Source organism: Echiichthys vipera (assembly GCF_963691815.1).
Source record: "Echiichthys vipera genome assembly, chromosome: 10".
Classification (NCBI taxonomy): domain Eukaryota; kingdom Metazoa; phylum Chordata; class Actinopteri; order Perciformes; family Trachinidae; genus Echiichthys; species Echiichthys vipera.
Window position 1 is genome coordinate 10294007 of NC_139835.1, and position 14911 is coordinate 10308917.

The 14911-nt window shown below is 45.5% G+C and overlaps 1 protein-coding gene across 1 annotated transcript in view; it reads right to left on the minus strand.

Annotated features, from left to right (window-relative positions):
- Window positions 1-14911, minus strand: part of pth2ra (parathyroid hormone 2 receptor a) — a gene marked incomplete at its 3' end in the record, with an annotated part of 67286 nt that overhangs the window by 33585 nt on the left and 18790 nt on the right. The window contains exon 7 of the mRNA XM_083922189.1: window positions 11081-11234. Coding sequence (XP_083778315.1) covers window positions 11081-11234 — 154 coding nt within the window. The remainder of the gene's footprint in view (window positions 1-11080; window positions 11235-14911) is intronic.

Here is a 14911-nt window from a genome sequence, read left to right on the forward strand (position 1 = left end):
TGCTGTATCTGTTAGAGCTGAGAAAATAGCATGACCCGCTGACACAACTATTAAGAGAGACTTCATATTTATAATTTCAAAAATTCAGTGACTTTTATTATTATTTATTATTATTATTTTTCTCTTAACCACACACACATTCTGTTTGTTCCAGTTGCAAGACAAACCAGCCCTCTGAAAAAAAAGAGGGGTGCCCTCAGGTTTTACTATTTCATGGTAGCTTGTTGAATCGCAAATGCCATTTTCTATCTAACTATAAGAATGTAAGTCAACTAGCAGGGAATGTGAAAGATAATGCATCTAAGTGACAATACATTATATTGTACTTGTACAGTGTACATTATATTAATAAAGCTGTTAATAATGTCTTAACATAAGTGTATTCAACCATTAATATACCACCCAAAATTTCAAGAATCCTACAAGAACAATAAATGTATCAAATAAACAAAACTGCTTCAACTGCTTATCTATCAGAAATGTCTTTTCTGCACAGGTTTTTCTTTTTCACCAGCTAGGAAATGACTCCTATTCACATTCACATCACAAAGCCAAAGTAGCAAGAGGTAAATGTGCTGCAAAAATAATTTATTTGGTCTCCCAGGAGATAATTAAAGGGTGGCATCATTTGATAGAACTGTTTTTTGACTTGTCAAAAACAACATCCCGTCGTGTTAAAAAGAGACGATGACAAAAAGCAGATTAAGGTTGCTCTGTGAAGTTCTGTACCACCTAGCGGTACAGAGCAATTTTTTTAATAAGAGGGTTTCCACATTGTTTGATGCATGCTAATGCACTTGCATGAGTCTTGCCAATGGTGTCACACTATTGTCATGTTTTATGATGAAAGAAATGCATTCTGGTGCCTGGTCTGTACACCTCAAGGGTACACACACTGTTTTTGTGAGCAACACTGGATGTGACCAGGGGCCTGTTCACAAAGCAGGTTCATGTCACGGACCAGACAGATGAGGACCACAAGTGCGTCACGTTTTAAGAGTTTTATTGAGGGTTCCAGAGAGGGAAAGGGAGTGCGATGTCGTGAGCCTGTGTGTGTGTGTTCCCCAGAGACGTCTCGTGCAGGTGGTGGTGGAGCGTCCAAGCTGGCCTGCAGAGGAGCTGGAATTCCGGGGCAGAAGATCATACAGGTCCAGAGGAGAAGGCAGGTCGGGTTTTCCAGGGCAGACGATCAGGCAGGTTCAGGGGCGAAGACAGGTCGGGTTTACCAGGGCAGAAGATCAGGCAGGTTCAGGGGCGAAGACAGGTCGGGTTTACCAGGGTAGAAGATCAGGCAGGTTCAGGGGCGAAGGCAGGTCGGGTTTTCCGGGGCAGAAGATCAGGCAGGTTTACAGGCAGGTCCGGGTTGTACAGGAGTCAGGGAGTAAAGCCAGTGAAGCACGATACAGAAGCAACTTCGCAGGCGGTCTGACAAGGCCGAGCTGAAAACCAGGACTCTTTATCCTGGAGGTGGTGAGTGGGAAATGCACTGCAGCTGGCAGGTAAACGGGAGCAGAGCAGAGACAGGTGAAGCTGATGAGTACAATTAGTGAGTTGCCAGGCAGAGAGAGAGAGCTCATGACAGACATGTACGGGCATTCTTAACCAGCTGCCGGGTCCAGTTTTCGCTACAGCCCAGGACCTTCGCCACAGAGGGGGCCAAAGTGGGGTACGTCATTACACACCTGACGGGCCGGGCTCGACTGTGGGGAACCGCTGAGTTTGACCGGCAGACCCCAGCTTGTGCTTCCTTCGATGCCTTCGTCGAGGAGATGTTAATGGTGTTCGACCTGGGCTCATCAACAGCGGAGGCGTCCAGGGAACTGATGACCATCCGCCAAGGGAACCGGACTGTGGCGGACTACTCCATTGATTTCCGAACCCTGGCAAGGCGTAGCTCATGGAACGGGGCCGCACTAGTGGATGCCTTCCTTCACAGCCTGGCGGATTATGTGAAGGATGAACTCGTCTCGCATGACCAACCCTCAACACTCGATGAGGCCATCGCCCTTGCCGTTCGTATCGACCGTCGGATCCAGACACGTCGACGGGAGAAGGGACGCTCCACCCAGCCGTCTGTCCGCACTCTGAGTAATTCGGCTGCTCGGCCACCTTCTTCAGTCACTCCCCAGAGCCAGCTCGACCCGCCAGAACCCATGGAGATTGGCCGTGCCTCTCTCACTCCTGCAGAGCGCCAGCGTCGCCTCTCGTCCAACCTCTGCCTGTACTGTGGGGCCAATGGTCATCGTGTCGCCACCTGTCCAGTAAAAGCCAGAGCTCATCGGATGTAGGAGGGATCCGGTTGAGCTCGATGATCACCCAACCCTCCACCAGCCGTAAGCCCCTGTTTCAAGTTCGACTTGTCCTCTCCGAAACCACCCATACTTTAGCAGCCCTGGTGGATTCCGGTGCCGAGGCTAACATCATGGACATCGAGCTGGCCCATCAGTTGGGGCTGGAGAGTCAACATCTGCCCTGTCCTGTCCCAGCCCGAGCTCTGGATGGCCATCTCCTTGGCACAGTCACCAGCGTCACTGCCCCCATCTCAATGTTGCTCTCAGGTAACCACCATGAAACTATCCGTTTTCACTTGCTCCGCTCCCCAGGCCAACCCCTCATCCTGGGTTACCCATGGCTTCGCCAGCATAACCCCCACCTTGACTGGACGACTGGGACAATCGCTGAGTGGGGAAAGGACTGCCACCGGACCTGTTTGCGCTCTGCCATGCTACCCTCCTGTTCGGTACCCACCGATTCTGTCCCTGACCTCTCTAACGTCCCCACATGCTATCACGGACTCCGGGAGGTATTCAACAAGGCCAAGGCCACTTCTCTGCCCCCACATCGGCCCTACGACTGTGCCATAGACCTCCGTCCAGGAACCGCTCCACCCAAAGGTGGCCTCTACTCTCTTTCTGCCCCCGAAAGAGGAGCCATGGAGGACTACATCAACAACTCCCTGGCAGCCGGAATCATCCGTCCGTCTTCTTCCCCTGCTGGTGCTGGCTTCTTCTTTGTGGGGAAGAAAGATGGGTCCCTCCGTCCCTGCATCGACTACCGGGGCTTAAACGACATCACCATCAAGAACCGGGATCCTCTTCCCCTGCTCACCTCTGCCTTCGAGTTGCTCCAGGGAGCCACGGTCTTCACCAAGCTTGACCTGAGGAATGCTTACCACCTCGTGCAGATAAGGGAGGGAGATGAGTGGAAGACGGCATTTAACACCCCCACTGGCCATTACGAGTACCTGGTGATGCCATTCGGTCTCTCCAACGCCCCAGCAGTGTTCCAGACTCTGGTCAATGATGTCTTACGGGACATGCTGAACAAGTTCGTCTTTGTGTACCTGGACGACATCTTGATCTTCTCCCGTACCCTGTCCAAACACCCGCCATGTCCAGCTAGTCCTCAATCGCCTCCTGGAGAACTCCCTATATGTCAAGGCAGAGAAGTGTGAATTCCATGCTCGGTCTGTGGCCTTCCTGGGATACATTGTGGCAGAGGGGAGCATCCAAATGGATCCAGCCAAGGTCTCTGCTGTGACTTCATGGCCTTTACCAGAAAACAGGAAGAAGCTTCAGCAGTTCCTCGGGTTTGCCAATTTCTACCGCAAGTTCATCCGAAACTACAGCACTGTTGCCTCCCCTCTCACCGCCCTGACTAGTCCCAAAGTGTCATTCTTCTGGACCTCGGCAGCCGACGACGCCTTCAGTATCCTAAAGTCACGCTTCACTTCTGCCCCCATCCTTCAGATGCCTGACCCAGATCGGCAGTTCATTGTAGAGGTGGATGCCTCTGATGTCGGCGTTGGCGCTGTGCTCTCTCAACGAGCGGCAGAGGATGGCAAACTCCACCCCTGTGCATTCTTCTCTCGTCGGCTTTCGCCATCTGAACAAAATTACGACATCGGCAACCGGGAGCTGCTGGCGGTCAAGCTCGCTCTGGAGGAGTGGCGCCACTGGCTGGAGGGCTCAATAGTTCCATTCCTGGTCTGGACCGACCATAAGAATCTTGAGTACATCCGCTCCGCCAAACGGCTGAACCCCAGACAGTCCCGCTGGGCTCTGTTCTTCACCCGCTTCGACTTTACACTGTCTTACCGTCCTGGGTCACGCAATACCAAGCCTGACGCCCTGTCCCGTCAGTTTCAGAGAGACGATATGCACACCAAGGAACCCGTGCCCATCCTGCCTGGTCCCTGTGTTGTTGCTGCCCTAACCTGGGATGTTGAACAGCAAGTACAGGAGGCTCTCCGCAACCACCCTGGACCCAGTTCATGTCCTGCAGACCGTCTCTTTGTCCCCGAAGAGTTGAGATCCCAGGTCCTACAGTGGGGACACAACTCCCGTCTTGCTTGCCACCCTGGATCCACTCGGACCTGCCATCTACTCACCCAGCGGTTCTGGTGGCCGTCTCTAAAGAAGGACGTTCGAGAGTTTGTTCGTGCCTGTCCCACCTGTAACCAGAACAAGTCTTCCAACCAGCCCCCAGCTGGCCTACTCCAGCCACTACCTGTGCCCTCACGACCTTGGTCGCATGTCTCTCTGGACTTTGTTACTGGCCTACCCCCATCTGACGGCATGACTGTAATCCTCACCATAGTGGATCGTTTTAGCAAGATGGCACACTTCGTCCCCCTTCGGAAGCTGCCATCTGCCAAGGAGACCGCCCAGGTTGTCCTAGACCACGCCTTCCGGATACACGGGTTGCCAGGGGATGTCGTCTCGGACCGGAGCCCACAGTTCGCTTCCACCTTCTGGAAGGAGTTCTGCCATCTGCTGGGGGCCACAGCCAGTTTATCCTCTGGATTTCACCCCCAGTCCAATGGCCAGTCGGAGCGAGTAAACCAGGAGCTAGAGAAGGCACTCCGTTGCGTGGCATCTTCCAACCCCCGGGCCTGGGCAAAACAACTGACATGGGTGGAGTATGCACACAACTCTCTCACCTGCTCTGCAACTGGCATGTCACCCTTCCAGTGTGTGTATGGCTACCAACGTCCTCTCTTCGCCAGCCAGGAGGGGGAGGTCACCTGTCCATCAGCCCTGGCCTTTGCTCGACAATGTCGCCGTACCTGGTCTCAGGCCCGCACCACACTCCTCAGATCTGCCACCAGCTACGCCATCGGGGCCAACCGTCGGAGGACTCCGGCACCGACCTACCAGGTGGGCCAGAAGGTGTGGTTGTCGGCCAAGGACCTGCCACTCAGAGTTGAGTCACGAAAGCTGGCTCCACGGTTCCTTGGTCCATTCCCCATCCAGAGGATCATCAGTGCAACTGCTGTCCGGCTCCAACTACCCAGGTCCATGAGAGTGCACCCCACATTTCATGTCTCCAAGATAAAGCCAGTTCACGAGAGCCCGCTGGTTCCGGCTGCACCCCCTCCTCCTCCTCCGCGTCTCGTAGACGGAGGTCTGGTCTACTCCGTCCGGCGACTGCTTCGGTCCAGGCGACGGGGCATAGGAATTCAGTACCTGGTGGACTGGGCAGGTTACGGCCCAGAGGAGAGGACCTGGGTACCTGCCAGACGGATTGTGGATCGGACTCTCATCTCCGAGTTCCATCGTCAGCATCCTGACCAACCCTCTGTCCGGCGTGGCCGCCCAAGGGGCCCCCAACATGTTACCTGCCCGACACCTGATGCTGGGCCGGACCCGGCACCTGACCTGGATTCTGACCAATCAGAGGAATTCTGACCCTCCTCCCCCTTCCGCCCGCCCGGCTTGGTGATGCTTCTTGGGGACTTCTGGGGCCGTCCCTTAGGGGGGGGGGGTTCCATCATGAGCTCGCTCTCTCTACCTGGCAACTCACTAATTGTACTCATCAGCTTCACCTGTCTCTGCTCTGCTCCCGTTTACCTGCCAGCTGCAGTGCATTTCCCACTCACCACCTCCAGCATAAAGAGTCCTGCTTTTCAGCTCGACCTTGTCAGACCGCCTGCGAAGTTGCTTCTGTATCGTGCTTCACTGGCTTTACTCCCTGACTCCTGTACAACCCGGACCTGCCTGTAAACCTGCCTGATCTTCTGCCCCGGAAAACCCGACCTGCCTTCGCCCCTGAACCTGCCTGATCTTCTGCCCTGGTAAACCCGACCTGTCTTCGCCCCTGAACCTGCCTGATCGTCTGCCCTGGAAAACCCGACCTGCCTTCTCCTCTGGAACTGTATGATCTTCTGCCCCGGAATTCCAGCTTCTCTGCAGGCCAGCTTGGACGCTCCACCACCACCTGCACGAGACGTCTCTGGGGAACACACACACACAGGCTCACGACATCGCACTCCCTTTCCCTCTCTGGAACCCTCAATAAAACTCTTAAAACGTGACGCACTTGTGGTCCTCATCTGTCTGGTCCGTGACAGTTCAAAAAACTCTGAGTTTAACCCTGAACTCTGAGTTGATCTACTCTGAGATAGGAAACTCAGATAGGAAAGTTTTCGGTTCCAGAACAGCAGATTTGCGTTAGGTTGATCAACTCAGAGTAGTTTGACCTGGAGTTAAGCGCGTGCACCACAAGTAAAGAAAGACAGCATCAATGGAGCCCTGATTCGACGAGTCACCATGGCAACGGGGAAGTGAAGGGCTACGCTACAACTGGAATTGGAAATATTAATGCGCTCATACAGTGAGTTTGAGAAGGTTTACAACGCTGCAGCAGCAAAAGAGAGGGAGACGGTGCAGGAGAACATTGCTGCTCGGGTCAGTGCGTAAGTTTAAATGTAGTCCTGTTGCAATCACAGTAATATCACAGGGGGAACTGCTTGAGTGGGAGCCTATTAGTTTATTTCATTTAAGTGCGACCCCGCGGGGGAGAAGCGCACTTGGCAGTAGCTTAAGATGAAACATAAAAACATACATGTATTCAAACAGGTAAAACATTGGCAAAATCTCATGGTGACGCCTCATTTTGAGCATGTTTTACATGGTAAAGTAAATATTACCGTAAGTGGCTGTTTTTTATACAACATATAAATGTTGTATAAAATACTCCCATTTGCAACAAAACGCAGCGCAACACACAATATATGCTGTGATATGAGAGCATTACTGGTCGTTAATGTTGGAAATTTCAGGAGGGGTGAGATGGACTGTGACATGAAACGGTGTTGTGCGTATTCAGCCCCCTCACATTATAGGTGATATTCTGGATCAGAAGGCTATATAGGAGTAGTTTGTATACCGGTAACCCAACTAAAAGCACACACTTTTGAACCTATGAATTGCAAGAAAAGCTGTGATTATATTTAGGAAACGCTAAGTCAAATACATTCAACTTGCTCAAAAGATCCATTTCATTCATTTTGTAATTATGGCTGCAGTATATTAAGGACGTCAAAGCGCGGTCTGATAATCATCTCCCGACGAATATTTAATTCTCTGCGCAGTAATGCGTCACCTTCATCCACGGGGTCGTTATCAAAAGGACATGCCATGGTAGTGAAATAGTTGCCACCTAATATAACTTCTAATGTTTGATTTTTGCAGTGATTTTCTGAAAAAACAGACGGAACTATACTACGCCAAAACTCGTGTGCTGACTGAACGAATGAGGAAATCAAACACTGTGTGTGGCTGAAAGGGGGCGGAGACAGAGAGAAACTCAAGGTTTTCTGAGAAAAACCTGGTCCCGACCAGGTTAGTTTCAGAGAGCATGTTACCATGGTAACTGACCGAGAGGTTAAGTTACCTCTCTTTGTGAAACAGGCTAGAGTTACCCCTCTGTCTCTGGTTTGAGTTACCTCCCTTTGTGAAACGGAAAACTCAGAGTTTCCCTCATTTCAGGGTTAGCAGACTCAGAGTTTGCACTAAACCTGCTTTGTGAAACAGGCCCCAGGGCAGGGCACATGCTAATGGCTTCGCCAGGAGTTATTATTATATAAAAAGAGACTTCACAGGGTGGCCCCTTCAACAAACATTCTCCAAACTCTGACCAGAATCCCCAGAACCAGACATTCCGGAGACTGCTAAAGTCATGCCGTACCTATTTCACTATTTTCTAAATTTATAACCATTCAAAATACAACATCAAGTAGCAAGCTAAAAGCAATAAGGTATGTCATTGTTTTACAGCCTTATGTTGATGCTACACAGAGGTGCTCGGATTGTTAGTTAGAAAATTGCTTTTTCAACATCATTATTAATATTTTAGGGCACAAAACGTGAGTCGGCTTTAGTTCTTATCGGCTTATGTGTGGTCCAGAGCACTCTTAAATGTTGTTCAGCAAACAGAAGTTGCTTACGGGAAGTAAGCAACTGTTGATGAGACCCCCAAAAAGTTCTTACATTGTTCGTATGTACAATTTAAGTTCAAATCTGTGAGTACAAACTTCTCATGCATGAGGCCCATTGTGTCTGATTAACAGCTAATAGAAATTATGTAATACAATTAACTAGCTCCAAAGAGCTTCGGTTTCGAATAAGTCAATAAGTAAAATATCCTACTAAAGAGAAAAAGCTAAGACTAAAAGATAAAGAATGCTTTAGGACTTGTCTTTGTGACTGAGGAGGTGGTACCACGGTGCAGTGCATATTGTCCGTGTTTTCTCACTCAGTCAGATCCACCCCTCGCTCCTCCGTCTCTACCCTCTCCTTCAAATCACTTCTAGCTCCAAAAAAACAAGATGTCGACAGCCAAACTAGAGACTTGAAAGCAGTCGTCAGTAAACCAATGGGTGAAGTCACATTGGATATGTCCTCCTCTTTGATACAGTCCATGGTCAGGACATTGGAAAATGCTTCTACCAGTTTTTCAATTATCACCGATGTCAACAATCCCAAGAAGCAATAGCCCAAACACAACATAATCTCTGCTTAACGTAGGTTGCAGTGTTTGCAAAAACATTACATTTCAGAAATTCAGTACCAATTAGAAGGAAATCAGCACTAAGCTACTTAACTGTCCAGCATAAATGATGCTAACTGTGCATTGTTTTTCATTCTTGGTGCTTCTTTCTGTCATTCAAAGCATAGTGGATTTTTACAAATCTAAGTACTGATTACAGTATAATACTAACTGATACTGAAACTGTTTGCACAATAAACAAAACATAGACACAGATGGGACTAAACCAGATGTTGGGCCCTTTCTTTGCCCCTTTGTGTTTACAGGACTTCAAACACATTTCTGATGAGGCACAAAAACCTTTCATGTACTTGCCTGTACCTTGTCACATCAGTGTGTGAAGAAAATATCAAAATCTCAGAAAAGTACCAGCAGTTCTGTTGCATTATGAATATCAAAATGTTTATTCCAAAACTCAAAGCGTTGCAAAACTATCTCTGTTTTTATTTATTTGACTAAATCATGTTGTTTTGTGTCCAATCGAGGGAATATCAATATGGGAGATAATTTTTTGCACAAATCATTTTTATTGTGCATTGAAGAGAGTATCAATCAAACTAATTTAGTTGTTTTTTCTTTCATTTTTAATGAATTGAAGTCTTCATTTATTTGGTCATCATAATTTATATATAATAATTTATATTTTTACCTACAGAACTACCTTCTAAACAGTAATAATTAAGATAATAACATTGAATCAGAATGGGTTATTAAACTGTCTGATATATGCAGCAATATTAATAACCACAGGGGGAATATATGTGATGGATAGAAAGCTTTTCTCACTGCTTTATAATATGTTTTCCCTAAAATGTGGTGCGGTGCAGAAATGTATTATGCATTGTATAGACTATATTAATACATTGCATTGTCTGTAAATGTAATCATATTGTTGATATGGCAGACGTGACTGTATTGCAAATTTGAGCTCTGCATTACCTAAAGCTTTCACAATCGGCTACAGGATTGTTTAGAAGGGGTGCGTTAGTTGTGCTAGACCGGGTCATTTTATTCAGGTATTATGTACGGAAGTCCTTAAAAGGCAAGGTAAAAAAATATATATTTGTAGGCATTGTTGGCCAGAACCTAAGTTTATAGATACTATCTACTCCTCCTGTACGTAGGAATTACACTTTAAGGCTTAATTAGGCTGTTTTGAGGGTGAGAAATTGTCGTGTTGAAAGAGGTACTTGGTGCACAATACAAAGGGAGTAGAAAGTTACTGTGCATAGGCGCCCACTACAGTTAAACAGTGTAGATATGAGGTCTGAGGAAATCAGAATTCAATTCAGGTGCATTTTGTGAGAAGACTGCCTGTTCCAACCTTAATGGGCTGCTCTCTCGACCAGCAGTCCACCTGGCAACTTAATATGCATAATCTTGTTAGATGGATGACTGTTATCATGGTGTCTGCAGGTAGCTAAACTTAAGGTGGTTAACATACCCAATGTGTATATAATGTACCTGGATGTAAGAAATGCCACATGTAAAATAAATGTAACAACAAGTTAAGTGCACACCTGGACATTATTTGTACATCACAGCTGATGTGTCTGGACATGACGGTTTCACAGGAGGTCTGTGTGTTTTAACTGTAGCAGACTGCTGTTGTTTTCAGGTGATTTAAAATGATAAACATGTCTATATCTGTGCAGGTAAAAAATCATGCACAGAGTTGGTAGCTGGCTAGCAGCGGCTCACGTCACTTCCCGCGTTAATCGTGTATCAAAACATCAGTGGCATTCAGGTTTCATTGCACTTATAGGCTATATTGTAATGTTAGTTGTCAAGTCAGGTGTGTGTCTGCGTGTCTGCATGTGTGTGTGTGTAGCGCAGGTTATGTGATTATGAATGTTAAGCAGCCATGTGGAATACGCAGTCTCCTCACAATATGATTCCATCAGACCCTATATCCATACTTTTTCACCCAAGTCTGCACTTCTGCAGAGTCCATTTATGTTTTGCGGATATTTGTGTTAACTAAGAAGGTGAAACATTTTGTTTACGCTGCATTTTGCTGAACTTTAAATTCCCTTTGTATCATGCACCAACCACTTCATTCAGCACGTCCTTAAAACAGCCAAATTAAGCCTTAAAGTCCTCTCCTACGTACGAGTTAATATCTCATACGTAGGAGATAAACTTAGGTTTTGGCCAACAATGCCCGAAAAAAAAGAAATTTCACCTTGCCTTTCAGGGGTTCCGTAAATATGTGTGGTATGAGAGTTTCTATATTATCTCTGCTTACCCCATCCGATGAGGGTGAAGCTCCAGAGGTATTTGGAGTCAGATCTGAAGGCCATGAGGATGAGACTGTGGAGGTAGAGGCCTTCTACCAGGATCCAGTAGTAGTTGGTGGTCAGAAAATAGATAAAGAGCAGCACTGTCACCTTGCAGCCAATCTGATAAAAAAAAAGTGTTTGTATTTAAGACTTTTATCACATCATCAAGAGTCATTGCCCATACATTTTGCTAGCTTAACCATTGTTTTATAATTAATAAAACTATGATCAATAATGCTGCCATTATGCATGTGGCCGAACTTCTTTTTTTTTTTCTGCATATCTTCTTACAATGCGTATGTAATCCACAAGTAACTGAACAGTTTGAGGAATTCATGCATGACCACAAAGTGACAAAGAAAATGCATGTGCAGCGCATTAATGTGCAAAGCTGTAACTGGCGTTGTACTTTACTTTGCGTTTGCTTATATTTCATGATCTATAATCCATAAAAGAAGCATGACCAATTATACTGATTTCCCGAGGCAAAGAACAAATGCAGTAGGGATGTTGGTACTGTACATGGACATGTTAGAAGTTACCCAGATAATATATGTGTTTACTCTGTACACATGGTGACCTGGAGACAAACTACTGTACTAACATGAGAGCTGGTAAGGAAAGTCCATGCTGTCTGCACATGCTCACTGCTCTGTTAGCTGTCCCTTCAAATAATGCACTTCAAAGTATGAAAAATCTGTTAATACCTAAATATATATTTGTTTTTATATCACCTATCTACTGTATAAAAGAAATGGGGGATAATGTTAAAAATACAATTTTTACTTTTACGTATTTATCTCACTTTTCAAAATGTTTTAATTGTTTCCAGTGACTTTAAAAGATTTTCACTGTCAGGGAATAATCTCCATGTTTCAGTGCAAATCAAAATAACTGCTCTCACTCTTTCAGGTTTTCAAACTCATTGGTAACCTTACACAACTATTTACAACTCAAATCACCTGATTGAAACAACTAATCCTGATCTTTGATACAAATTCGATACTCCATTTCTAGCTGTTCCCTTTCTCCATCAGTGGCATGACTTGAACTGAGTCACTGATTAAATTAGTGTTGTAACAAAATCCAGCAAAAGGACAAAATTCTAAATACTGATGATATACACTGGAGATCAAAATTAGGTAACAAGTTATTAATACTTGATTTATTCTGAAATGTTGTTATTTTTTAATTGTTCAGAATTTGATAGAATATCCACTGTGGCTATACCCCTGTGCTGTACTAGCATGTTTTTTTAAATAACCAAAACGCTTTAACAAAAAAAATTATTTTGAAGGGGAAAAAAACAGTGACCAAAATTAGAGAGCACTTTCAGATACTTTCAGATCCCTCCCAGTTATTGGTGTTAATCTTTCACTTGGTGACAATTTACTTAATTGTTGGACACACCCTATTTATCTGGCAGCTCTACTAGTTACTTTGCAAGATGGCGAGCTGCTCTAAGGTGACTGAAGCCCTGAGACCGCAGGTTGCAAGAGAGGTTGGCCCCATGTAAAACAAGTGCAGGGGAGGACAGCATTATGCAGAGACTCTCAATGGGGAATCGGTTCAACACTGCAGCTGGAGTTGCTCGCCAATTCAGTGCTGAAAAGGGCAAGGGTACTTCTCGGCACAGTGTCTCGTACTTTAAGACACTTTTGACTGAAAGCCCACTCTGCAGTGACCAAACCCCTCATCAGCAGAAAGAATAAAAATACTAGACTTGCCTTTGCTGAGGAGCATGTTGTGTGGACAGAGGAGAACTGGTCCAGAGTTCACTTCAGTGATGAGAGTACATTCAATTTATTTGTGCCTGATGCAGTGGCGGCTACTGGTCTTTTTTAAGGAGGGGAAGCTAATTTTTCCGGCCTACATCATAAATGTGTTTGTTTATATGTAAATTCTACCCTTCGTTCCTTTTCAAGAAAATGATCTGTGACCTTGTCGTATAACTAGGCGTCTTTTCCAGGGAGAGTGACAGAACAGAGTCGGCAAACACAACGCTAGCCATTTTGAACAAAGACATAGTCGCTGAGGATCGGTAAAGTCTCTCGGATCAGTTCAGAACAACGGAATGAAAAACTTGGGGGAAAAAAACTCTGCTGGATGTTTATTTGTCAAGTTCGCTGATTCGCTCATTTAGCTGTCAATCAAAAAAGGATTCCGCCTCAGACAGCTCATCCAATCATCATGCAGACGCCTGGGCCAGCCCACTGCCCCACAGACCCTGAGAGACGCTGAGCGTCCGTTGGGTGGGACAAAGCCCAGCATTTATCCAATGACTGTCTATTTCCGCTGCAGTGGACCAACCCGCTCTATGCTTCCCCATTGAAGTCAGTAGAAGCTGAGCGTCCGACTGTGTGTGGTGCTGTGGGATGAATGAGAAAGAAGTTGCGCCGGTTACCTGTGATAAGTAGCTGATAGTCAATGAAATGTACACACAGCAGTACATATTTCACCACTTTTTCTTTTCTTTTTTTTTGGTGACATTTTAGAGGAAGCTGAGCTTAGAAGTCTTAGAGCAATCGCCACTAATGGGAAATATTCGGCGTAGGTTTGGGGAAAGACTGAACCCAAAGTGTGTAAAGAAGTCAGTTTAATTTGGAGGAGGAAGTGTCATGGTTTAGGGGATGTTTTCTGCAGGACTGCTAGCACAGCGAATATTCTATCAAAATCTGAACGGTAAAAAATAACAGTATTTCAGAATAAATCAAGTATTTATCATTTGTTCTCTAATTTTGATCTCCTGTGTACATATTTTCAATCAGAAAATTCCCCAAAGAGCATAAGTTTTAGAGCTGTCAAAAGGAAAATGCTGCTGGTAAAAGCTTTCATGGTGAAAGACTTTTGGCTGCAAAGCAGCCACAGTTTCCTTTTCACTCTCCTCATATAACCCTACAAATGGCAAGGCATTTGATAGTTCATTCCACACCCTAGGCATCTTCATACAGTATATTTACTCTAATGGTCAGTGCATGATGGCAGAGGCGTGTACCTTTCATCATTTGAATGAAATGGGACAAGGAAAACTATTATGTAGAGGCCATTGGTCTATATATAATATAGGCTAATATATATAGACTATTTTGTGAACATGTCTGCCAACGACAACACCCCTTAACCCTTCTTTTCTTTCTATCATTTGTTTTATAGCTGAAAATCAGCCAACAAAAACTTGGAATGCTTGTCTGTGGAGTACATGCCGAACGTAATCACCCGGGGGTTCCTCAGGGTGAATGATCTTGTAGCCTGGTGTGTGACCCTATTCGCCGGTCAGTCAAGTAGTGTGGAACATTCAAGACTCCCGATTAGAAGAAAGCAAGTTCAGCAGCTATCTGACCTCTTTGAAAGATGTGCAGTGTGGATTTAGCTTAATGGAACGTTCAACAATCAACTTGTCAAGTATAAAAATATCTCTTGAACAACTTATGTGGGTTTATTTACCACTAACCTTGTGCACTTTTTGATAGAGATGGAAAAGTGGAGAAAAAAATGACATAAATATAATGCTTTTTGATGCGTATTTGGGAAGATTCAGTATAATTACGGAATGTTTGCTGCTCCGTATTGTTAAATGTGTTTATTATTAAAGTAAAATAACAGGATCTTAGCTCCTCTAGTTCTTAAAGCTATTCTTACCTTTCTGGCATTTTGACACTTTTCTTTTTTAATCTTAAAATTCTCCTAATAAGCTTATGGTACACTAAAATGTAAAAGAAATCCAGCAGGTGTTGAAACTAATCAATATTTAATTCTCATATATTTGTGGAAAAGTCTGACCAACCATTTTATTTGGT